The sequence below is a fragment of the Ctenocephalides felis genome, unplaced genomic scaffold (genome assembly GCF_003426905.1).
Source record: "Ctenocephalides felis isolate EL2017-DRISC unplaced genomic scaffold, ASM342690v1 CF-g0.4_SCAFFOLD_00845, whole genome shotgun sequence".
In the NCBI taxonomy this organism is placed as follows: domain Eukaryota; kingdom Metazoa; phylum Arthropoda; class Insecta; order Siphonaptera; family Pulicidae; genus Ctenocephalides; species Ctenocephalides felis.
In genome coordinates, this window is record NW_020536999.1 from 90,778,903 (window position 1) to 90,806,227 (window position 27,325).

Here is a 27,325-nt window from a genome sequence, read left to right on the forward strand (position 1 = left end):
AACCTGCCTTAAGGCAAAATGCTACTTACATTATGTTTACTTATCTATGGCTACTTACAACTAGTTACTTGATATTTTAACTAATAGGTCTTATAGACGTAATTTAAAATATTACCATCGTATAATTAATAAAAAATATAAATGATGTAAAATAAAAATTCAAAGTTTACGATTTTTAAATTTTGCGCCATCATAAATCTGCATACTTCACACTTGTTTTAGTAGTTGACAATCTGCAGCCATCTTTATTTTTATTAACTGTCAAATACAAGCTGTCAAAAATGTTAAATACATAATTATAAATGTAGAAAATATTATAAAATAATAAATATATATATTATAAATGTTGTTATTATGTGAAATTAAGTGTTGTTAAAATGTCAGAAATTGTTGACGACGTAAGTAGTTCATCACAATTACAAAATATATCTGTGAGTATTGAAAATGTAGAGAATCCTTTAGAGTTTGTTGATGTCAGAATGGATACATTCTCAGAAGACGAAGAGATTTGCTACGACTCCGATGGGTTTGACAAAAATGTAAGAAAGAATGAACAAGGTGAGTTTGTATGTACAAAATGTCCTTTTACAACAACCTCTAGCAATGGATACAAAACCCATATAAAGTTATGCAAACAAAAACACCAAAGAACGAAATCTAGAAAGTGCAAAAAGCCTGCAATTGTAGAACCTGACCTCTTCGAATGCGACTTCTGTACCTCCACTTTCACATCACGAGAAGATTTCCAAGCTCATAAGAAAACACACAGGAAAGATGACACGTTTAAATGTAAAGTTTGTCTGAAGGAATTCAGACAATCGAAGACTTTAACAAGACATCTGCGCACTCATTCTGGTGAAAAGCCTTTTGTGTGCACAGTTTGCAACAAAGCCTTCAACCAATCCTGCAATTTAGTATCGCACATGCGTACACACTTTGATGACAAGAGACACAAGTGCCCCATATGCAGCAGGGAATTGAAATATTTAAGTTCTTTAAATTATCACATGAAAATAATACATAAAGTAAGCGAAGAGATCAAGCCTGATGATGCAGCAAGTATATTAACAAACTACTTAGACAGTTTAGACAGCGATAACATATACAATTGTAAAGACTGCACAAAAACATTCTCAAGTTTAACAGATTTAATAAAACACGAAAAGACTCACACAGAAGACAACTGGTTTGTATGCGAGTTGTGTAATAAAACCTTCAAAACAATAACAGGGCTCTCTTACCACATGAGAAACCATTCTGATGACACTCCTTACAAATGTAATGTTTGTGGCAAGTCGTTTAAGCATTCCAGAACTTTATCGTGTCACTCCAAAACCCATTCAGGTGAAAAAAAATACAAGTGTACAGTTTGCACAAAGGCTTTTGCAGATTCTAGTAATCTGGTGCGACATATGAGGACACATTCGGATAAAAAAGAATATAAATGTAAAATTTGTAATAAAAAGTTACAGTATGAGAATTCGTTGACGTATCATATGAAGACTCATGAGGATGTTATTGTAAAATAAATTAAAAATTAATATTTAAATTATAATAGATTAATATATATATTGTAATATATTTATGTAAGTAAAAAAGATTTTATTGAAACCTATACCATTTGCACTTAAGACTTTTTAAGAAACGAAAATAGTTATATACCAAATTAAAAACTATTTATGTGTTATATAATATATAATATTCATAATAGTATATATGTTCACACAATAAATACACTTGTCACTAGGTGTGAGTGGCATTTTGTGTTAAAGCAAGTCAGATGAATTTCCCTTGAATGTGTAAATAATTCAATATATTAATTTACGATTATTTGAAATAAAAAGTTTAATTTAAAATTTCATTTAGGTATACATATTATATTCAAAAAAACCTTTTAAACGATACCCCACATGCCACAAAAACATAATTTGAAATTTTTGAAGTAAAACTTCATTAGACATGAATTTTAAGTTACTGAGTTTAAGGAGTGTATATTTTAAGGCAAATTACGCACAGTTTCCAGTACAAGTTCAAACTTTACTATTTGATATTTAGCAGTCATTTTTATTTTCATGATCTGCCAAATACAAATCCTAGACCTAGACTTTATGTTTATTTATGCCCTAGCTAGACAATATGTACTGATATGATTATTGGTCTCTACCTTGTAAAGGATATGAGACTCCAAAAATTGGGTATTTAAGAATACCCTCGTCTGTCATCTAGTATATATACGCATATAATTATAAACTGAAAAATTCCGGCATTAAGTACATTAAAGGCAGTACACTGCGGCGCGAGTTAAAATGAATACAAAGTTATATGCACGTTCTGTGGTGTTTCGTTGGGAGCTACTGATTGTAGTTTACGTCCAGACTTAAATCAAATACATTTTTAGAACATCGGTTGCGTAAACTTTCCAGTATGTGGAAATAACAGGCTTAATCAAAACAATATTATAATTATTCATGAGTGAATTATAAGTATACTGAGTTGCTGTTATAGTGTTAGGAGTAACTATTGGAGATTATTTATAAAAAGTATTGTTTCAGTATTCATGTTCTATATACAAAAACATTTTGAGCGATACCCCACATGCCATAAAAGCACAATATAAAATTTTTGAAGTAAAACTTCATTTGAATTTACTAACAGTGGGTATTTTTTTTAAAAAAAAGTTGCATGAACCTTTAAGTATGTGAAAATAACCGGCTTAATCAATAAGAAAACAATATATATATATATATATATATATATATATAATTATGAGTGATTTATAAGTATACCAAGTTGCTATTGGAGGTTATTTAAAAAAAGGGGTGAACTTCAAAATTTTATTTCAGCATCCGTATTCTACTTGAAAAGACCTTTTAAACGATACCCACTTACATCTAGTTTAATGATAAATAAAAATCTTAATATTGTTCAATTTTGAACCATTCAAATCTGTTGATCCTTGCTCCCGAAATTGTGGTCAAAAATAGTATTCGAACATACATACACACACAAACATTTATTTTTTATAAGGTATGCCAAAATATTCAAAAATCTGCAAAACGTAAATATATCCAAACATTTTCATTTTTGTAATGGGCCAAAAATCGAAATTGAAAATTTTTACATTTCTCGACGTTTTGAAGGTTTCTGAACATTTTGGCATACCTCAGAGAAAATGGATGTGTGTGTGTGTGAATGTATATGCATGGATACAAATTTCAAGTCACGTTTTCGGGCGCACGGATCAACCGATTTGAATGGTTCAAAAAACATTCGATTCCTATTGATAGGGAGATGTGCTGATCAGTGTTTGGCGTAGGTAGGTCCAGCAGTTACGCAGATAAAGAGCAAAGAGTGCAGAAAATAGAAATCGAATTTTTGAGAGAACAGAGCATCCCATTTGAATGATCTAAAAAACATTCAATTAGTAATGATTGGGAGAAGTGTTTATTAGTTTTTAGCAAAGGCAGGCCCATCCATTTCGAAGATACGGAGCTAAATGTGTGAAAAATGGCAGTTTTTGAGAGAACCAAGCGTCCGATTTACATGATTCAAAGAACTTTCTGCTTTTTTTAACAAAATAATTGATTTTAGAAAAAAAAATTTGTTTCAACTTTTTTTTTCAAAAAAATTTTTTTGTATGTCGAAAATAATTCAGATTTTATTTTTAATTCTGACTATAGTTCTAATATACTTTAAAAAAATAATTTCAACTTTGCAATTAAGTTTATATAATTCTTATAAATATTAGACAATGTTACAATATTTATTTATAATAATCTATTATACATTCAAAATTCCTCGAACATTTCGTTACGGTACGGGAAGTTCTAGCAATTTGCCTTAAGGCACGATGCCATGCGCCCCACTAGTTAATTTTTATATCACTTATCCTGCCTGAAGTTAAAAATTTATTAAAGTTTGGAACCACTGGTATTGACCTTAGGACATACACCGTGTATGTCCTAATCCAAATACTTATTAATTAAGTCGATTATTTACACATGTTTATGTAACTTGCCTCAAGGCAAAATGTCACTTACACCTAATTTAATAATAAATAAAAATAATTACATTGTTTAATTTAATTATTTATATTTATTTGTAAATAAAAAATGTCTGCCTACGCCATGTCCGCCATCTTGAATTTGCTGTCAAATAAATGTTTTGAAATAAATTTCATTTCGATGGAGAAATGTGTTATTTTCTTTGTTTTATTAAGTTAATAAAACATAATAATAATAAATATGTATGTGCCTAATTAAATATTGCAATATTTAACACCTGTGAGTAAATATGAATGAAAATATTGGCGAATACATTCTTCCCGATGTAAAGTTGGAAAACGTTTACGTCAAGGAAGAAATAGTTTATGAAATTGAAGAAAATGATTTAGATCCTTCCGCACTTTACCCAGAAATTGATATAGAAGAAGAAATTAAACAAGAACCTCCTTCAAGTAGTGCCTATCAAGCCTATCAAGAATTCAAGTGCTTAAGATGTTCCTTCACAACAAATTTCTTTCCACGAAATCGAGCACCATACAAGATCCTGTCCTCCGGAGCCTTCAAACCCATGCAAAAACCTCCCCCAAACAACTCCAGACACCAACCAACCAGTCATTTACTACCCCCACAATTCATTTTTCAAATGCACGATGTGCTCCCAAAAATTCAAGCACGAGAAATTTGCCATAGCCCACGCCCGAGTCCACATAGATGCAAAATCCCCCGTAAGGCAATCTTACAGATGCACCGTCTGCAACGAGAGATTCAGGTTCGAAGGAGCTGCCAAAAACCACATGCTAGCACACCTCGGTGTGTTCGCCCATAACTGCACATTTTGCAATGAAGGCTTTGCCACTACTCGGGAACTTGTTACCCATTCTAGGAAGCATACAGGGGAGAAGCCTTTTGCATGTTCGAAGTGTGATCAGGCCTTTGCTGATAGGGATGAGTTGAGGGCTCATAGTTTTAGTCATAAACAGAAGTACCTGTATAAGTGTGATGTTTGCGGGAGGGAGTTTAAGACTGTGACGTGGTTTATGCAGCATAAAAAGACTCATAAAGAGAAGATGTTTAAATGTGGGATTTGTAACGAGGGTTTCGATACTAATGCTGATTTGTTGGAGCATGTACAGATACACGGGGAGGTAGATTTATAAATATATATGATAAAAATTATAATGCTAAAAGAACATTTGTGGGTTATGTTAACCCATGCATGTTTTTATGTAAATATCGGAAACTATTGGAGTGAAGTTTTGTGAAGAAAAGGTGCTTCTAGGACTCTTGTAGATATAACACTCGGGTAATTATAGTTAATTTTATACACAATCTAAAACATAAAAATTTAAAATGCTATTACTATTATTTATCAGTGAAATATATTAAAAATTGTAAATAAATTGGAGTTTTATTGTAAATATATATTTATATATGTATATATATATATATATATATATATATCTTATATTATATATAAACTTATTCTGTAATGACGTATGTAAGTATACTCCTCCTAAATGATTATTCAGATTTGGTTAAATCTTTCTGAAGTTTGTTAAGGGATTTTTTCAGGATGTATGTCATTATAAAAATATAGTAATATTCTAGAAATAAATGGAAAAAATAGCAAAAAACGACATGTCATTGTTTGACATTGAAAATATTTGAGACATTGTTTGGCATTGAAAACAAATGAAAACTGTCATCTGCCAAAAATTTTCAATTTACTTATGAGCCTAGACAATATTAGAATATGTATAGAACAAAATCATGATTATGAATAAGAAAAATGAAATGTCTACATTATTATTGCCAAAAGCAGCTGAGATGTTTTTAAAACCGGTTTTCAAAAACCAAGAAACCCTAGGACATATACACCATAAGGTAAGTTATAGTAATTGCAAAAAATGTGTGTTTGTGTGCGGATACAAATTTTTGTCGACGATTTCGGGAACATGGATCAACCGATTTGAGTAATTCAAAAAACATTTGAAACCTACTGATAAGGAGACGTGCTGATCAGTTTTTGGCAAAGGCGGGTCTAGCAGTTTTGAAGATACGGACAAAAAGAGCCAGAGATGGCAATTTAGTTTTTGGTAGAACGGAGCGTCCGATTTGAGTAATTTAAAAAATATTTTATTTGTATTTACAAAATGAAGTACTGTTTAAGTTATTGCGAAAGCAGGTCTAGCGTTTTTGGAGATCCAATAAAAAAAGTAAAAAAATACTTTTTGGGGGTCAAAAATGATCATTAGACATATGCACATCAAATTGTCAGATATTTTATAAATATTTTAATAACAAGAACAAATTTTGTTTATATTCCTATGGGTTCCGTACCAATATTTATCCGTTAAACTGCGATGCGGCGCTTACGCGCTTGGATATTTCTACTCCAAATACAGCCTAATTATAGTGTTAGAAGTAACTATTGAAAATTATTTGAAAAAAATAAACGAAATTCAAAATGTTATTTTTGTATTCGTATTCTATTCAAAAAGACCTTTTTAACGATACCCAACATGTCATAAAAACACAATATAAAATTTTTGAAGTGAAACTTCATTAAACATAAATTTTAAATTACTCAATGTAAGATATACCCCTCCCTCTTTAAAGTTTACAGTACAAATTCAAACTTCATTATTTGATATTTAGCCGTCAATTTTATTTTAATGATCTAATAAATACAAGTCCTAGACCTAGAATTCATGTTTATTTACGCCCTAGATAATATGTAATGATTATTGGTCTCTACCTTGCAAAGGATATGAGACTCCAAAAAATGGGAATTTAAGAATACCGCTTACCATCATCTAGTATATATTTATACAATTATAAACTCAAAAATTCCGGCATTAAGTAAATTAAAAGCAGTACTCTGCGGCGCGATTTAAGATGAATACAAAGTTATAATATGCACGTTCTGTGGTGTTCCGTTGGGAGCTACTGATTATAGTTTAACTATTGCTAATAGTTATATATATATATATATATTTCTGCTCTAAAACAGACACGCAGCACGATTGCTTTGAAAAAAATTTCAAAATTATCAAAAAAAAAATCGAAAAATCAAATTTTTCAAAAAAGTCATTTTTTTTCAAAAATTTTACTTTTTGCGGCGCTTACGCGCTTTGATATTTCTTCTCTAAAACGGCCATGTAGTACGATTGCTTTGAAAAAAATTTCAAAATTTTCAAAAAAAAAATCGAAATTCGAAAAATCAAATTTTTCAAAAAAATCAAGTTTTTTCAAAAGTTTCATTTACGTGCTTCGATATTTCTACTCTAAAACAGCAACGCATCACGATTGCTTTGAAAAAAGTTCAAATTTTTGAAAAAAAAGTATAAAAAAAATTCAAATTTTTCAAAAAAGGAATTTATTTCAAAAATTTCACTTTTTGCGGCACTTATGCGCTTTGATATTTCTTCTCTAAAACAGCCACGCAGTACGATTATTTTTAAAAAAAAGTTCAAAATTTTTTTAAAAAAAATCAAAGTATAAAAAAACGAAATATAAAAAAAATTCAAATTTTTCAAAAAAGTCCAATTTTTTCAAAGTTTACATTTTTCCAAAAAATGAAGTCAAAATTCTGAAAAATCTTATTTTTTCTAAAGGTTTTTTAAAGAGTTTTATTTTTCGGTACTGTAAGTTTCAGCAATTTGCCTTAAGGCACGATGCCGTGGACCACTAGTTCCAATTGTGATGCAAAACGATTCAGAATGACTTGAAAAAAGTTACATTTTTTCAAAATATTTCGAAATTAAAAAAAAAAAATTAAAGTATAAAAAAAAATTCAAATTTTCCAAAAAAGTCACATTTTTTCAAATATGTTATTTTTCAAAAAAATGAAGTCAAAAATAAAAAAAAATCAAAAATCTCATTTTTTCCAAAGTTTTTAAAAATTTTAATTTTTGGTACGGAAAGTTTCAGCAATTTGCCTGAAGGCACGATATCATGCACCACTAGTTCAAATTCCGATGCCAAACGATTCAGAATGACCTGAAACGTCGAAAAACGATAAAATTAGCAAACATAAATTTCCCATCCAAAGAAGTATATCTACGCCTTTTGTTTCTAACAAACAACGTTTCTTATTGTTGACTTTTTTATAATTGTTATTATTTATTCTTTTACTACTTTATAAACAAAGCGAAATTCTTTCGACGTCGAAATTGTTTGGAAATTTTTTATGAGTTTCGCTTTATTGCAATAATTTTAATTGGACGTTTAGTTTTATTTTGTCGTTTGGAAATTACAGTTAATAATATAGTAGTTATAAATAATTTATAAATTATGCTTAAACATATATAATTTATTTAAATATATTATTATATTTTTATAAAAATTTATATGTTCATAAAAAAATATTTTTTTGAAAAAATGAAGTTGCAACAAGTTTTAGTGTGCTTAGTATTTTATTTTGGTAAGTTTCTTATTTATCTATTAAAAATCTTACTATTTCTTAATAAATATTATAAGGAGTAACTTTTTTAATAAACATTATAAGGGATAATTATTTTTTAAAACTATTAACAACCGTATACAAATACAATTCTTTTTTTTAAGTAAAACTTCTTTAGGCGCGACTAGGGTGTAAATCCGTACAAATGCAACGGAAATGCGTAACACCCAAACTGTACGTCATTCGCTCTCGATGTGTCGATTGTGTCATTTTACCCTGTTTCTTGAAAATAATAAAACAAATTAAACATTTGTGCCGTGTACTGAACGTAAGTTTATTGGTTAGAAATTATTTTTATATTATTCGTAGTTTCTATAAATCTTTGAAGTTATTAAAATGGAAGATATTTTTTAGGCAAGACAGATATTACAGCTGTAAAAAGAATGAAATATCGCCAGCGAAAAAGTAAAAAATACAAAAAGTCAATGAATGTATGTTAATTTTAATTACATGAAGTTCTTCAAACACAATTACACGATGAATGAAGTTGCGAAAACAATATTTGTTTAGGCGTTGTTTAACATAATCCACTGTGTGAACGAATATTATAGAATTTATTAATCAGCAATTATTCCTTTCTCTAATGAAGATTCATTTCTAAATCCTAATTACAATGACAAACCGATCATGTCATACTTGAAGTATGACTTTAATTGTATTTTTTTTAAAATATTATATATTTTTAATGCTATTATAAATATATAATTGTATAATGGTTGACACTAATAAATGTGTGCATTACAAGTGTTACCATATTACTATAATAATCATTATTCAAAATTGTTTTATGATGTATTTATTTTCACTTAAATGCCATCTTGTACAGTAGCAATTAAGTTTTACTTCAATCGCGTGTGAACCTTACGCGCACTCTCTTTTTTAACTTTCCGTAAAGTAAGTTATTGTAATGTGCCGAAAATCGTAAAAAGAAAATTTTTGCACATCTTCATGTTTCAGAGGTTTCTGAACATTTTGGCTTAAAAAAATGAATGTGAATGTATGGATACGATTTTTAATCCACTTTTTCGGGCGCGCTGATCAACCGATTTGATTGGTTCAAAAAGCATTCGATTCATATTTGATTCCTATTGATAGGGAGATGTGCTTATTAGTTTTTGGCAAAAGCAGGTCTAGCCGTTTCGGAGATACTGAGCAAAGAGTGCAGAAAATAGAAATCGAGTTTTTAATCGAGATTTGAATGATTTAAAAACATTCAATTCGTAATGATGGGGAGAAGTGGTGATTAGTTTTTGGCAAAGACAGGAAAGCAACGTTTGCTGGGCCAGCTAGTAATCGTTCAGTAATCTAATATGAAAATTTTTGCATATCTTCACGTTTCAGAAGTTTCTGAACATTTTGGCATACCTTAGAAAAATGAATGTGTGTATGAATGTATGTATGGATAAAATTTTTCATCCACGATTTTGGGCGCAAGGATCAACCGATTTGAATGGTTCAAGAAACATTCGATACCTATTGATTGGGAGATGTGCTGATTAGTTTTTGGCAAAGGTAGGTCCAACCGTTTTGGAGTTACGAAGCAAAAAGTGCAGAAAATGTAAATCGAGTTTTTGAGAGAACGGAGCATCCGATTCGAATGATGTTAAAAACATTCGATTCCTATTGTTAGGGAGATGAGCTAGTTAGTTTTTGGCAAAAGCAGGTTCAGCCGTTTCGGAGATACGAAGCAAAGAGTGCAGAAAATAGAATTCGAGTTTTTAATCGAGATTTGAATGATTCAAGAAACATTCAATTCGTAATGATTGGGAGAAGTGGTGACTAGTTTTTGGCAAAGGCAGGAATGCAACGTTTGCTGGATCAACTAGTATTTTATATATTATTAATATTTTTTATTATTTTGCAGGTTTTAGTAATTCAAGTAAAGAGTTGTTGCAAATTTCTCCTCGGGACATAAATCTTCTCGTTGGAGAAATCAAAGAATTTTATTTAATATTTGGGTAAATAATTTATAATTGTTTATAATATATTTATCATATAATTCTAATATAATTATTTTATTTTTAAGGGATCATGTGAACGACACCTTATACGTGATCCTGGAAGCAGACCATAAAAATGTTCTACATATATATCCAAAGGCAGTGGCTCCTGAAAATTCTGAAAAATTCAAAATTGAAGCTATGGGATTGAGTCCTGGGTTAACATTTGTTACATACAATGTTAGCGATTTTAATAATGAAAACAGGTAAAAAATAAAAATTAAAACAAAAGATAATTGGAACAATTGTTTATGATTGATATATAATATATGATGCTGGTCAGAAAATCATCATCACGAAGTCTGATTGCTTTCCTGGACAATTAATTTAAAGAATTGCTGCAAATTGTTCAATTAATTGTTTCGGAAAGCAATCAGGCTTTATGATGATGATTTTCTGACCAGCAACCTGTATATGGACCAGGTTGCAGTTAAATAATTTCAGAATTGGTAACAAAGTATTAGTTAAGTATTTAAAAATAAAAATAAATTTTTACTTAAAAAAACTATACGTAACGCTTACCCTGCACGCCTAACCTAAGCCAAAATGTACGGAGAAGCCTTGAGTTAGGTTCAACCGACACGGTAAGTGTTTTTATCAGCCAGCTTCTTCTGAATCCACGTTTCTGATCCGTGCAGAATCACAATATCATAAAATTAGAACTTTATCGGCTGAACCGATTTGGCCAGTTTTGGTCTAGAAATACTCGTGCTAATCGAGAGATTGTGGAAAAGGTGAGACATTATTTTAAAACCGCGTAGAATCTTCACATTTTTTACACGTTGGTACACATGTCTTGTGCATATGTTCACTGCTGACTCTTTTACCGGTCACCTTCTTCAGAATCCACGTTTCTGATCCGTACAGAGCTACGACACCTTAAAAGTAGCACTTTATCAGTTTCTGCAAAAGACTTTCAACGATAACCTCAGGTTATCCTTGTCTAGGATTTTGATGAAACTTCGCATGGTAATAGAGTAAACTTTGTTCGAAAAAGGCTGAACCGATTTGGCCAGTATTAGTCTAGAAATATTCGTGCTAATCCAGAGATGGTGGGAAAGATGAGACCTTATTTTAAAACCTCGTAGAAACTTACATTTTTTTCACGTTGGTCCTGTGTATGTTCACAGCTGACTTTTTTATCAACCACCTTCTTCAGAATCCACGTTTCTGATCCTCACCTAGCCACAACACTCTAAAATAGCACATTAATATCATCTTGTGCAAAAGACTCATAAGTATTTTTATGAAACTTTGCATGGTAATTGTATCATCTTTATTACGTTGGTACACGTGTCGTGTATATATGTTCACAGCTGATTCTTTTATCGGCCACCTTAGAATCTACGTTTCTGATCCTTACAGAGCAGCAACACTCCAAAAGTAGCATTTTATCAGTTTTTTATGCAAAAGTCTTACAGGGATATCCTTAGGTTTGTTTGTCCAGGATTTTGATGGAACTTCGCATAGAAATAGAGTTGATAATGAAATCGAATCTTTTAAAAAATTATAGGCTTACGAGAAGTGATTTAAATATAATTTTTTTCTTCCAGTTCGACCCGTGGCCGATCCTTCCTCCGAGCCGTTGTCCAGCGCGCCTACTGGATCGACACCCTGTCGACTGCTGTGGGCTGGTTGTACTTCCTGGCCTGGTCGATATCCTTCTACCCTCAGATCGTGACCAATTGGAGACGTAAGAGCGTCGTGGGTCTCAATTTTGATTTTGTGACCCTCAGTGTCGTCGGATTTGCCATGTATGCCTTGTTTAATGTCGGACTGTACGCTTTTCCTACAGTGCAGGTAATAAATAATAATAAATATTGAAATTTAAGGTAAAAATAATTACTATATATATTATATGTTAAATTCTTCTGTAATGATGTATGTAAATATACACCTCCTAAACGATTATTTGGATTTTGATAAATCTTTCTAAAGTTTGTTAAGGGAATTTTTTAAGATGTATGTGATTATACAAGTTTCGGATATGAAATTTTCAATATAGTTTATAGTTAGATTTCTAAACATTTTACTTCATAGATTATAATCTGTACAGATTATTTTAGTAATTGTTAACATTTATTATTTTATAGAAACAATACATTGCCAGATATCCTCGTAGCCTGAATCCTGTCCAAATCAATGATGTGGTCTTCTCGGTTCATGCCTTTATTGCAACTGTTATTACAGCTGTACAATGTTTCATATACGAGGTAAATATAGACATATATATTATAAATTATTTATTTATTTATTAATTATTTGATTATTTATCTGTTATATAAAAATAAGTCAGGTTTTCCTTCCTGACGATATAACTCCAGAATGCACGAACCGATTTAGACGATTTTGCATTCGCTGGAAAGGTCTCGGACTCCGTAAGGTTTATAGCAAAAAAAAAATGAAGAAGGATTTCAACAGAAAAGCGAGAAACATTTTATCTTTTTTCATATACAGCGCCATCTCTGATACTTACCATGCACTACAAACTGAAATTTTTTGTTTGACTGCTACTCATTTGTTTGATAGCTACTCATTGTTCTCTGGTCAGTTAATTTCATGTGACAAACCAGCATTGTGTTCACTATGAAATTGTGCAAAAAAAGTAAAAAAAATAAGTTATTCGTTTCCTAACATTTCAATTGGAAACCATCAAATCAATCACGTGTATCGTGCAAATTTTTATTCAATTTCAACAGAAGTCAATTTTTTTCTTCATCTTTTAAACAGAAAACGAAATGCTACATAAAATGAAACCATCTGGTGGTGAAACGGAGTTCGCCCGGTTCGCTAGTTGTTTTTATAAAGTTTATAATATTTATATAAAGTTACTGTATTTCATTAAGATCGTCCTGAACACAATTGATTTAGAAAAAGGATCTTAAAATTACATACATATTTTTTTTTAGCGTGGTGACCAAAGGGTGTCATCAGTTGGCCGGTTAATATTGGCAGCATGCTTCTTCGAGTTCTCAGCAAGTTGGTGTCTTATGACAGTCGACTTGATTTTACCTCTGGACTTTTTGTACCATTGCAGTTATATTAAACTGGGGACAACTATCATCAAATACATACCACAGGTAATAATGTAAAATGAATAATATACATAATGTTTTTCAATTTTTTTTTACGCGGATACAAATTTTCGTCGAAGATTTCGGGAACAACAATCAACCGATTTGAATAATTCAAAAAGCATTCGATTCGTATTGTTAAGGAGACGCGCTGATTAGTTCTTAGCGAAGTCAGGTCTAGCCGTTCCAAAGATACGGGGCAAAAAGTGCCAAAAACGGTAACTCAGTTTTTAAGAGAACGGAGCGTCCGATTTTAATAATTCAAAAAACATTTTTTTTGAATTGACAAGATGAACAACTGATTAAATTTTTGGGAAGGCAGGTCCAGCGGTTATGGACTCTCAATAAAAATAAGTTAAAAAAATGTCATTTGGCGGTTCAAAATGTTTATTGAACATATGTACATCAAATTATCAGATATTTCATAGAGATTTTAATAATGTGTACACATTTAGTGTAAATTTTTTTAGGTTTCGTACCAAGATTTTTCATTACGGTACGGTAAGTTCCAGCAATTTGCCTTAAGGCGCACGATGCCATGCACCCCACTAGTTTTTATATAAAAACTAGCTATAACAGATAAAATTTTAATTAAAAATGCGATTATCTTACACATAGTTATCAAGAATAAAAATAATGCACGGATTTTTTGTGATTGATCGTTGAAATGCATTAGATGCATCATCGAGTGAAATATCGCATTCAGCATTGCAATATAAAAGCTTATGAGCATATCAGTATATTTGACTTTCGGTATAAAATTCTTTGGTACGGGTGAATGAATTGAATCTTCTTTTAAACGGTTTTTCGGATTTTGATAAATCTTTTTAAAGTTTGTCAAAGGATTTTTTTAAGATTTAATGAACGATAAAACTGTAGTAATATTGTAGAAATAAATAGCAAAATTTTTGACATTGAAAACATTTAAACTGTCATCTGCTCGAAATGTCAATTCACTTGAAATTTGAATTTAGCTGAAATTATAAGCCTAGGTAATATTAGAATATAATATACAAGAAAAATGTAATGTCTACATTATTATTGACGAAAAGCAGCTGAGATGTGCCAGAAATCAAAATAATATAAGATACAGTATATGTTTGGCAGATGATACAAAATTTAATAACAATCTTAAACTATTGCTCATTATTATTCTAAACGAATTATGAATAGTATATCAGTAGATTATTTCATTATGCTTTTTATTATCATTATTTAAGAGTTATTTCAAGTAGTTAATTTTTAATTATTATTTATTTTGAAATTTTCAAGGCTTATATGAATTATGAACGCAAAAGCACAATTGGTTGGAGCATTGGAAACATTTTTCTGGACATTGCTGGTGGTGTTTTGAGCATGCTGCAGATGATATTGAATGCCTACAACTTTGGTAATTATTAAAATAAATAAATAAATAAATATATGTATATATATAAATATATATATATATATAATTATTATTATATTTTTGTAGATGATTGGATTTCGATCTTTGGTGATCCAACCAAGTTTGGTCTCGGTTTGTTTTCAGTGATATTTGATATTTTCTTCATTATACAGCATTATGTTTTTTATAAACAAAAGTAAGTAAAGTTTAATGTATTTTATATTTTTTAAACTATTTCTTTACCATAATTTTTCTTAATTAATGGTAAAGGAAGTTATCAGTATTAGTTGATATATAAAATTTGATGATGATATAGCTTTAAAAATATACAGCATATGTATATTGCATAAATAATTTTTTATACTTATACTTATATAAACATTGTATAAAATATATTGTTAAATAGTCGTTGTGTTACATATAATTGTGAAATGTTTTATTTTGATTATTATTTTATATTTGTTATTCATTTAGTTATTATAAATATTTAAAATTTTATATTAAAATGTTAGTATTTGCTGTTATAATTTAAGTACTTTCAATCTAGTGATTTTAAATATAAAATATTATAATTTTAACCAAATTTTGAAAGTGCTTTGGACGGCATATTGGAAATCTGTCACAAAACTTAGAGTTGAAAATAACCTGCTTCATAATTAAAATAATTTACTGTACATTTTCTATTAAACATGATCAATAATTGCTATTTTGAAATATGTACTTCAAATTTAATGTGGTTTTAAATAGAAAATATAATTTTAAACACATTTTGAAAATGTTTTTGACGCTATATTGAAAAACTGTTAAAACGCGTTAGCAGAAGAATAAATAATAAAATGATGTAGTCTAAATTTTTTAATAAGCAGAATTAGTATTTGCTATAATAATATAGGTACTTTAATTTAAAGTGATTTCAAGTACCAAATATTGCAATTTAAACAAATTTTGAAAATGCCTCGGACGCCATATTAAAAACTGTATAAAACTTTGGCAGATAAAAATGATCTGACTTGTAAATGAAATGATTTAGTGTAATTTTTCTAATAAACATGATAAGAGTTTGCTATTCCAATAGAAGTAATTTAATTTAAAGTGATTTTAAATATAAAATATTATAATTTTACCTAAACTTTAAAAACTGTTTTGGACGCCATTTTGGAAAACTATGAAAAAACGTTGACAGTTGAAAATGACATGCCTTATAAATAAAAGGAATTAGTGTATTTTTTTCATCAAACATAAATAATAATTGCTATACTAATAAAAATGCTTCAAATTTAAAGTGATTTTGAATATAAAATTTAATTTTAAACAAATTTTGAAAATGTTTGAGACGCCATTTTGGAAAACTGTCAAAAAACTTGACCGTTGAAAAAGACCTGCGTGATCAATTAAATGATTTAGTGTTAATTTTCTATTAAACATGAATAAAAATTGCTATTCTAATTTAAGAACTTCAAATTTAAAGTGATTGTAAATATGAAATATAATTTTAACCAAATTTCAAAAATGCTTCGAACGCCATATTGAAAAACTGTCAAAAACTTTGACAGTTGAAAATGACCTGCCTTGTAAATAAAATGATTCAGTGTGAATTTTATAAAAAAACATGATTAATAATTATGCCGTTTAAGTTCTTTAAATTTAAAATGATTTTAAATATAAAATATAATTTTGAGCAAATGTTGAAAATAGTTCGGACGCCATATTGGAAAACTGTCAACAAGCTATGACAGTTAAAAATGACCTGACTTATAAATAAAATGATTCAGAGTGAATTTAATAATAAACATGATTATTATTTGCCAATCTAGTATAAATAATTCAAATTTAAAGTGATTTTATAAATTAAATTATTATTATTATGACAGTTGTTTTGGCGGCCATCTTGCCCAACTGTCAAATGTCACTGACATACTTTATATTTATCCAAAATGTCAATCTAATCTAAATTACTAATCTAAATAGTTGCAAAGAATGCAATATACAACAATAAAATTTTATCTATTTAATCACCATAATTTTATACTTATTTAATACTCTAATTAATATTTAATTATTACTAGTGACATATGTGATATTTGTGTGCAAAAGTGTTAACAAAAAAGATTCCTGTCATGTTTTTGTAATCAAATAATAAAATTTGAGGTATGTACAATATTAATTACAATATGAAACATAATTATATAGCTTCAATAATTTGTAATATTTAAAATTTTAAATCCCGCGCCCAAAATGAATCATCCCTTCTTTGTGCCAGAACAGGACAAGAGATCCCTAACGCAACCCTCATGTTTATTAGAATAAAATATTCGATACGTTTGTCAATAATTCTATTAATACAAAATCAAAATTAATTGATTTTTTAATGTTATTAATTGTTTAATAAAATGTACGAATGTTTTAAGAGTGATTATCGATGATTTTATGCATAAAAAGGGCTACCAGAGGGCCCCATAATAAGATCTTTTGTTGTTTGACATGTCTTTAGAAGATCCATTTTTTGTAGTTAAAGAGTAAGTAGAAACTTTTTGATAAAATTTTGTAGTTTAGGTAAAATATTTACTAATTTATATGTTTTATAATGTGTTTTTGTGACTTGGGAGAAATTTGCAATGTGAAAGTTGTTTGTGAGTAAAATTGTTGTGTTTGACTTATGTAAGCATATTTATCATGATTTATCTAACATACACTAAAATCCTTTTATAAATACATTAGGTAAGCTTTGTTTAAATGTTTTTACATATTTATTTCCATTTAAGCTCAGAATTTCAACAAACCAGTGTTTGTTTATGTATTTTCTTACATCATCTTAGTAGTCCATCGAGGGGCTCCAGGAGGACTTAGAAATACAATTACAATGATGCTGTGGGAGTAGTAATGATTATGACAATATATTAAATTAGAAACTCCCAACATAATAAAAAAATATAAATTTATTAACTGTAAAACCAGCCTGCTTGATATCGCCACAATGCTAAATTGAATATAGTTCAAATAATGTGTAAATGGAGCCCAAAAACTTGTGCATATGATCATATAAATTTAATAAATACATATTGGTATCTTTTTTAGTTAATTTACAAAATATTATGAAGACTACAAGTGAATTTACAACAAGCAACATATAACTTTATAGAAAAAATGATAAAATCATATTGTTTTCATAAAAGAACTTGGTTTGTTAAATTTGGTTAAGTTTGGTTATTAATTTATTACATAGTTCACAAAGGAGCTCTCGAAGGACTTACAAATACATTTTTAATAATATATGAATCTTTGTAAGTATTTATTTACATTATATTAAATACTACAACAAAGCAAACATAAATTTGTAGAAGACAATAGCAAAACCAATATTGTTTGTATAAAACAAGTTTTATTCTTGGTTTTCTTAAATTTGATTTGATTAATTGACACTAAGACAGACAGTTTGTTTATTAACTATTATTTATCTACAAAGTGGCTTACGGAGGACTTTCATAACAAGCCACATATGTATTCATAGAAGAAAAGAGCAAAATTAATATTGTTTATATACAATAACTTAATATTATTATACCTGCTTTCCATAAATTTTGTTTGTTAATTTAGCAAATGCCTGTTTATTTATTAATTTGATACAAAGTATACAAAGGGGCTCTCGAAGGACTTTTATAACAAGCCGACACGTGTATTTGTAGAAGAAAAAACAAAATTAATATTGTTTTGTATACAAGAACTTAATATTTATGCCTGATTTTCATAAATTTGATTTGATTAATTGACACTAAGACAGACAGTTTGTTTATTAATTATTATTTATCTACAAAGGGGCTCCCGAAGGAATTTTATAACAAGCCACACATGTATTTGTAGAAGAAAAGAGCAAAATTAATATTGTTTTATATACAAGAACTTAATTTTTTTTACCTGCTTTCCACAAATTTGGTTTGTTAAGTTGAAAGAGGATTGTTTATTTATTAATTTGTTACAAAGTTTACAAAGGGGCTCCTGAAGGACTTTTATAACAAGCCACACATGTATTTGTAGAAGAAAAGAGCAAAATTAATATTGTTTTGTATACAAGAACTTCATATTTTTATACCTGCTCTCCATAAATTTGGTTTGTTAATTTGACAGACATTTGTTTATTTATTAATTTGTTGCAAAGTCTACAAAGAGGCTTCTGAAGGACCTTTATAACAAGCCTCACATTTTTTCGTAGAAGAAAATAGCAAAATCAATATTGTTTTGTATACAAGAACCCAATATTTTTATGCCTTCTTTCCATAAATTTGGTCTGTTAATTTGGCAGACTCCTGTTTATTTATTAATTTGTTACAAAGTCTACAAACTTGGAGAAGATGGTAAAGAAACAAATGAAAAAGTACTGGGAGAAGAAAGAACTTTACTGACAACAATCCTGAAAGGAAAACTGTGTCGGGCCCTTTCTGCAAAAAGAGTGCCTCAAACATGACGTCGGCAAAGGTAAAATAAACTAAAAGGACTGGGTAGAAGAAGAATGCAGAGAATTGATGATTCAAGAGAGAAGAGAAAATACAGGAAACTTTGTAATAAATTGATAAATAAACTGTCCCTCTGTGTGTCAATTAATCAAATCAAATTTATGAAAAATAGGAATAAAGCATGTTTTATATAAACAATATGGTTTTGCTCTTGTCTTTTACAAATACATATGTTTCTTTTAGAAAAATCACTTGATACATGCTTTGTAGTCTTCTTAATGTTTTGTAACTTTTTTTTTTGTTAAAAAAGATAATCTTAATAATCTGAACAAGTACTCTATCTTTGTTTACACATTGTATTATACTTAATTTTGTGTTAACAATTAGTATTTTCATTATGTGTTATAACAATTGAATTTATAAGGCCTTCGGAAAGCCCTTTGTAGACTTTGTAACAAATTAATAAATAAACAGTTGTCTGTCAACTTAACAAACCAAATTTATGGAAAGCAGGTTTAAAAGTTAAGTTATTTTATACAAAGAATATTAATTTTACTCTTTTCGCCTAGGAATACATGTGGGGCTTGTTATAAAAGTCCTTCGAGAGCCCCTTTGTAGACTTTGTAAGAAATTAATAAATAAACAGTTGTCTGCCAAATTAACAAACCAAATTTATGGAAAGCAGGTTTAAAAATTAAGTTCTTTTATACAAACGATATTGATTTTACTCTTTTCGCCGAAGAAGACTTTGTGGACTTTGTAACAAATTTATAAATAAACAGTCGTCTTTCAACTCAACAAACCAAATTTATGGAAAACAGGCATAAAAAACAAGTGCTTTTATATAAACAATGTTGATTTTGCTCTTTTCTTCTACGAATACATGTGTGGCTTGTTATAAAAGTCCTTCGGGAGCCCCTTTGTAGACTTTGTAACAAATTAATAAGGAGCCTACAAATAGTTCTTGAATGAATGAATGAATGATAGGAATAGTATAGGTTCATATATAGTACAACTGGCTAATTAACGCCAAATAATATTACATTTTTAACTTCCCGTGGGGTAAGTTAAAGTAATCGCAAAAAAATCGAAAATGTAATTTTTTATATATTTTTACGTTTCAGCGGTTTCTGAACATTTTGGCATACCTTAGAAAAAATGGATGTATGTATGTGTGCGTTTGTGTATGTGTGCGGATACAATAATTAGTCGACAATTTCGGGAACACGGTTCAACCGATTTGAATAATTAAAAAATCATTCGATTCGTATTGATTAGGAGAAGTGCTGATTAGTTTTTGGCGAAGGCAGGTCTAGCCGTTCCGAAGATACGGGGCAAAAAATGCCAAAAACGGTAACTCAGTTTTTAAGAGAACGGAGTGTCCGATTTTAATAATTTAAAATACATTTTACTTGTATTGACAAGATGAAGAACTGATTAAATTTTTGGGAAGGCAGGTCCAGCGGTTATGGACACTCAATAAAAATATGTTAAAAGTGGACTTACACACATCAAATTATCAGATATTTTATAGAGATTTTCATAATGTGTACACATTTTGTGTAAATTTTTTCAGGTTCCGTAGCAAGATTTTTAATTACGGTACGGGAAGTTCCAGCAATTTGTCTTAAGGCACGATGCCATGCACCCCACATAGTTTTTTTTTTTTTTAAATCCTTACTGTTTCTCACAATCTTATTCATAATTTGGCTTTATTATAATTAATGTTGATATTTGTAATTATAGATAAAGTTTGTTCTTTTCTGATAACGATTGGATCAGAATAGACAAAAGACCATATATATATTTATATATATATATATATATATATATATGTGTGTGTATATATACATATATATATATATATATATATATATATATATATAAACATATATCCAAAGATTAGACTAATCAAATTTATCTACTACTTATCAGTCTAAGAATGATAACGCAAAAATTTGTTTGCAAAACAAACTGTTTATTGAAGTCATAATGATATATATTATGTTTTGAAGCAAACATTATGTTACTAATATAAAGCAAATATTATCTTCATTTATAATTTTTAAAATTAAGTGATTTCATTATTATTACAATGATTACAAGTGAGACTCTAAATTTGATTCACAGCGAAGTCTTCAAAGCCCTAAACAAGACTCGAGGTCTTTATTTACGTTGGCTCGAGTTGGGAGATGCTTCCAGTAGTCTCGGAAGTGCTGAGGCAGAATGGACCACCACTGAACTGAGGAATGCCCTAAGAAGTATCGAGTGGGATCTTGAAGATCTAGAGGACACTATTAATATCCTTTTGGAAAAAATAATTTTATAGTAGAAATAATATCAAGTGCTTGTTTATTTTTTTAGTTCGTTTTTTTAACTTGCGGTAGGGTAAGTTATTGTAATCGTCCAAAAATCGAAAATGAAAATTTTTGCTTATCTTTACGTTTCAGAGGTTTCTGAACATTTTGGCATACCTTAGAACAAATGAACGGGCTAAATATGCAAAAAATGGCAGTTTTTAAGAGAACTAAGCGTCGATTTTGAATAAATTAAAGAACTTTCTGCCTGTTTCAACAAAGTAATCGCTTTTGGAAAAAAAATTTTTGTTCAAATTTTTTTTTTTTTGTATATCGAAAATAATTCAGATTTTAATTTTAATACTGACTAAAGTTCTAATATACTTCAAACAAATGATTTCATTTTTGCAATTCAGTTTATATAATTGTTATAAATAAATAGTAGACGATGTTACAGTATTTATAATAATCTATTTAAAAACATTCAATATTTCTCGAACGTTTCGTTAAGGTACGGGAAGTTCCAGCAATTTGCATTAAGGCACGATCCCATACACCACTAGTTAAACAGTGTTTTGTGTATAATGCATGTTTTATGATGTTTTTTTAACAGCGATCAGAACTACTTGTTCTTTGAACAGTGTTTGCTAACTTGCACTCCTAGTCTTCGAAGAGTTAACCTAGAATTTTAATTTTTATGTATTTTTATTAAATATTTTCCTTAATGTTATATATAAGTATTGTAGAGAAAAATCCTTCAAAGTTTAAAATTGACAATAGAGAATTATCTAGTCGAAGGAACTTCATAGACAGCACTCGACATGAAGTCAAATCGATGAAAGATAAAATGAGTTTTAATCGATCCAGTAGGACACCTTTATTAGGTAAGAGAAGTATATATATATATATATATATATATATATATATATATATATATATATATATATATATATATATATATATATATATATACATATATATATTATATATATATCAGATGGTAGGTCTTGGATTTGTAAATATTTTGTAGAGATTCGAACAAAGAATCCAAAAAGTAATAAAAAACCGAAAAAAGTTTTCTGTTTTAAAAAACCATTTTTTTATTTATTTATTATTAGATTAGATTACAACCATTATACACATTTATATAATGATAAATTATAAATTATATATTTATAATAGCATTAAAAATATGTATAATATTTAAAAACAATAATGCAACTAAAGTCATACTTCAAATATGACATGATCGGTTTGTCATTGCAATTAGCATTTAGAAATGAATCTTCATTAGAGAAATTAAATAATTGTTGATTAATAAATTCTATAATATTTGTTTAAATAGTGGATTATGTTAAATAACGTCTAAACAAATATTGTTTTCGCAACTTCACTCATCATGTAATAATTTTGTTTGAAGAACTTCATGTAATTAAAATCAACATACATGCATTGACTGCTGGTATTTTTTTTACTTTTTCGTTGGCGATATAATCTCATTCCATTTTATTAACTTCAAAGATTTATAGAAACTACGAATAATATAGAAATAATTTCTAATCAATAAACTTACGTTTAGTACATGGCACAAATGTTTAATTTGTTTTGTTATTTTTAAGGAACAGGGTAAAATATTCTTCTGATTCAGGTATTTTTCATTAAATCAAGATTTGTAGTACGATGTAACTTTAAAATGTTTATTTATCTATGCCGATTTCCTTGTTGATATTGGTACGTATACAACGTTGATGACGGTACGCATACAACGACAGATCTCTATTCTCATACACGACGACTAATCACAATCGACCAGTATGGAAATAATATCATCGAGAGCGAATGACGAAACATTGGCACTCGACTCTGCCGTAACGCACTTCCGTTGCATTTGCACGGATTTGCACCCTTGTCGTGCCTAAAGAAGTTTTACTTTAACTAAACAAATGTCCCAAAAAATCTTAAGGGCGGCCAACCCTTACTACTTGCGCGTATGAAAAAAACATGTTATCCTATTCTTAGTCATACTGAATGCAATTATAAAATTTTATTAAGATCGGTCAAGCCGTTTTGAATTTCTAACATCATTTTTCTCCTTTATCTAGAAAACTCCTCAACCTCAATAATCATGAACAACTCAAGTTCCCAGCAACCTCGACACAGTTCGACAAAATACTCAAAACTAGAAAACAACATCGATGACATGAGCCCCAGACATTATGCCTCTCGAAATGGCAATGGTGGCTTTCTCGATAGCCCCTCTCACAGCATTGTTGGTGAGAATGTGTCCTTACAACAAAGGATGATCAGAGGTCAGGATGAACAATTAGATGTACTGTCGGATTCTATAGGAACTTTAAAGACTGTGTCGAGACAGATTGGGGCGGAATTGGATGAACAAGCAGTGTAAGGATAATGGACAATGGTAAGGTGATGTTTTTTATGTGGTATTTGATGTTGTTTTTGGATTTTAGGATGCTCGATGACTTTGGACATGAAATTGAAGGGACCGAATCCAAATTAGATTCAACAATGAAGAAAATAGCCACTGCAATGCATTTATCAAATGGTGAGTAATCAAATTTGTTGAACAGGGATTTGGGAAATTTTGGAAAATGTATTTTTAACTTCCTGTGGAGTGATTTATAGTAATCACAAACAAATCGAAAATAATTTTTCTATATATCTTTACGTTTCAAAGGTTTCTGAACATACCTTAGAAAAAAAATGGATGTATGTGTGTGTGTATGTGTACGTGTGTGTGTGTATGTGTGTGTGTGTGTGTGTGCGGATACAAATTTTCGTCGACGATTTCGGTAACAGCGATCAACCGATTTGAATTATTGAAAAAACATTCAATTCGTATTGATAAGGAGACGTGCTGATGGCGAAGGCAGGTCTAGCCGTTCCGAACATACGGGGCAAAAAGTGCCAAAAATGGTTCCTCAGTTTTTAAGAGAACGGAGCGTCCGATTTTAATAATTCAAAAAACATTTTACTTGTATTGACAAGATGAAGAACTGATTAAATTTTTGGGAAGGCAGGTTTAGCGGTTATGGACTCTCAATAAAAATAAGTTAAAAAAATGTCAATTGGCGGTCAAAAATGTTCATTGGACATATGTACATCGATTTATCAGATATTTTATAAAAATTTTAATAATGTGTACACATTTTGTGTAATTTTTTTGGATTCTATACCAAGATATTTGATTATGACACGGAAAGTTCCGAAAAAGTAGTGGTGCATGGTATCGTGCATCAAGGCAAATTGCTAGAGCTTCCCATACCAAAAATTAAAATTTTTCAATTTTGTTTTAAAACTCTGAAAAAATCGATTTTAGAGATTTTTAATTTTTTTTAACCAAATTAACCTCTTTGAAAGATTTGATTTTTTTATACTTTGAAATATTTTGGAAATTTTGAACTTTTTTTCAAAGTGGCGTAGAACGAAATATAAAAGCGCGTGGGCGCCACGTCGCAGTATATCGGATAAACATTGGTACGGAACTCATAGAAAAGTAAACAAAATTTTTATTACTAAAATCTCTATAAAATATGTGTTAATTTGATGTGCATATGTCTAATGATCATTTTTGTCTGGCAAATGGCATTTTTTTCATTTTTTATTGGATCTCCGAAACCGCTCCGAAATCTCAAAAAAATGATCAGTTCTTCATTTTGACAATACAAATAAAATATTTTCTGATACATACAAATCGGATGCTCCGTTCTTTCAAAAAATCAATCATCATTTTTGCATTTTTTGTCCCGTATCTTCGAAACGGCTCGACCTGCCTTTGCCAAAAACTAATTAGCACGTCTCCTTATCAATACGAATCGAATGTCTTTTGAATTATTCAAATCGGTTGACCAGTGTTCCCGAAATCGTCGACGAAAATTTGCCAGGCACATACACACACACATACACATACATCTATTTTTTCTAAAGTATACCAAAATGTTCAGAAACCTCCAAAACGTAAAGATAGATAAAAATTTTCATTTTCGATTTTTTGCGATTACTATAACTTGCCCTACGGGAAGTTAAAAATAGGGGTAGGTGATAATGAAGTAAAAATTTAGGGTTGTATCTATTTTTTAATGCCACATAATAGAAAAATAAACAAAAAATTGTACGAAAAATTGAAGATAAAATTTAAGGGTGAACAAATCTTGCAAGCAAGTTACTTAGGGGTATGAAAAATAGGTATTTACCAATTCTCAGACCTATTGAATACGCATATAAAATTTGGTAAAAATCGGTAAAGCCGTTTCGGAGGACTACGGGAACGAACTTTGTGACACGAGAATTTTATATATAAGATATCTATATATATTAAGGTGGTCCTTAATATGGACATTTTCTAATATTTTTGCTCCCAAGAGCTCAAATGCTTCCAAATTAATAAGAAAAAAAATCTCTAAAAGTTTTACCTCTTAATATTAACATTTAGACAGTGCGCAAATCAATTAAGTTTCTTACTTTTATTATTCACATATTTCATTAAGTAAATTCTTGCGCCATCTGTAATAGCAGACTTTTAGCACTTGTAATTTTGATGGCAAATTAACACTGATAATTAGATTTTTTTTATTAATTTGGAAGAATTTGAGCCCTTGGGAGCAAAGAAATAAGAAAATGCTATCCATCTGTGATAGCAGATTTATATACATATATATATATATATATATATATATATATATATTCTAATTTTTTTTTTCGTTTTAGATAAGCGACAGTGGATAGCGATAGGAGTTCTGTCTGTAATTCTGTTGATTGTGATAATTTTATTCTTGGTGTGAATACAAGGTTTGTGAGTTAATTTATTATTATTGACATTCAAATACAAGTACTGAAGGCTACTTTTTAATAACCAAACTACAAAAAATACTGCATCATAAATTTTAACATTTATCAAGGTAAACTAATTATATATATTTATTTTTTATTTTATAATCGATCAAAGGTTTTATCAATATTTTATGATATTTCAATTCGGTATAGACTGGGATATGAAAAAAGGTTTTATAAAAAGTATTATGATTGATTGTCATTAGATTGTAGGTAATTAGAAATATATATATATATATATATATATATATATTTATGTATATCATATACATATATATGTATATTTATATATATACATAGTAATAGATAGATATATTTATAAATTATTAAAAACGTGCAAGTGTAAATGTAAAAATTCTATCTAGTGTATAGTTTTAATTTATTATATTATTTTAATCATCACACAGATACATCAAAATATTTTTTAATTTTAATTGTAGGTGCTAAATGCGTAATATTATTTAAAAAAATATATATTTAAATTATGGAACTAATAAGTGCTTTGTGCAAAGGCCAATTGTTGATATTATCTGGGGCAAGAAGTTTTTTCTTCTACTTTTACTTTTTGTATAATTTTTATAATTAACATACATATTTCCGATATTTTATAAATTTTCACAGATTTTTTTTTGATCTCTTATCACAAATTTGCTACTTTATTAAAGCTTTTTATTTTTATTTAATATTTTTTCCTTGTTTTAATTGAGCACAACACTTATATGTTTCTAATAACAAAATACATCACAAAAGTATATATATATATATATATATATATATATATATTTAATTTATATACATA

General features: G+C 29.0%; 4 protein-coding genes across 4 annotated transcripts; all 4 read left to right on the forward strand.

The window, feature by feature from the left end:
* The first annotated feature begins 372 nt into the window (after positions 1-372).
* LOC113362988 (zinc finger protein 501-like) lies at positions 373-1,529 on the forward strand. Its single transcript, XM_026605480.1, has one exon. The coding sequence runs from the start codon at positions 378-380 to the stop codon at positions 1,527-1,529; it is 1,152 nt and encodes a 383-aa protein (XP_026461265.1). The 5' UTR covers positions 373-377.
* Positions 1,530-4,615: 3,086 nt separating this feature from the next.
* On the forward strand, positions 4,616-5,250 carry LOC113363560 (gastrula zinc finger protein XlCGF64.1-like). Its single transcript, XM_026606049.1, has one exon. It carries the CDS (start codon positions 4,655-4,657, stop codon positions 5,159-5,161), a length of 507 nt encoding a protein of 168 aa, XP_026461834.1. The 5' UTR covers positions 4,616-4,654; the 3' UTR covers positions 5,162-5,250.
* A 243-nt stretch (positions 5,251-5,493) lies between these two features.
* On the forward strand, positions 5,494-15,130 carry LOC113362990 (cystinosin homolog). The gene is made up of 7 exons (XM_026605481.1): positions 5,494-5,498; positions 10,496-10,675; positions 12,023-12,269; positions 12,563-12,682; positions 13,379-13,549; positions 14,816-14,933; positions 15,018-15,130. The coding sequence occupies exons 1-7, from the start codon at positions 5,494-5,496 to the stop codon at positions 15,128-15,130; spliced, it is 954 nt and encodes a 317-aa protein (XP_026461266.1).
* Positions 15,131-17,294: 2,164 nt separating this feature from the next.
* Positions 17,295-26,567, forward strand: LOC113363291 (syntaxin-6-like). The gene is made up of 6 exons (XM_026605782.1): positions 17,295-17,446; positions 21,509-21,678; positions 22,413-22,559; positions 23,778-24,078; positions 24,147-24,241; positions 26,404-26,567. The coding sequence occupies exons 1-6, from the start codon at positions 17,412-17,414 to the stop codon at positions 26,475-26,477; spliced, it is 822 nt and encodes a 273-aa protein (XP_026461567.1). The 5' UTR covers positions 17,295-17,411; the 3' UTR covers positions 26,478-26,567.
* Positions 26,568-27,325: the final 758 nt, after the last annotated feature.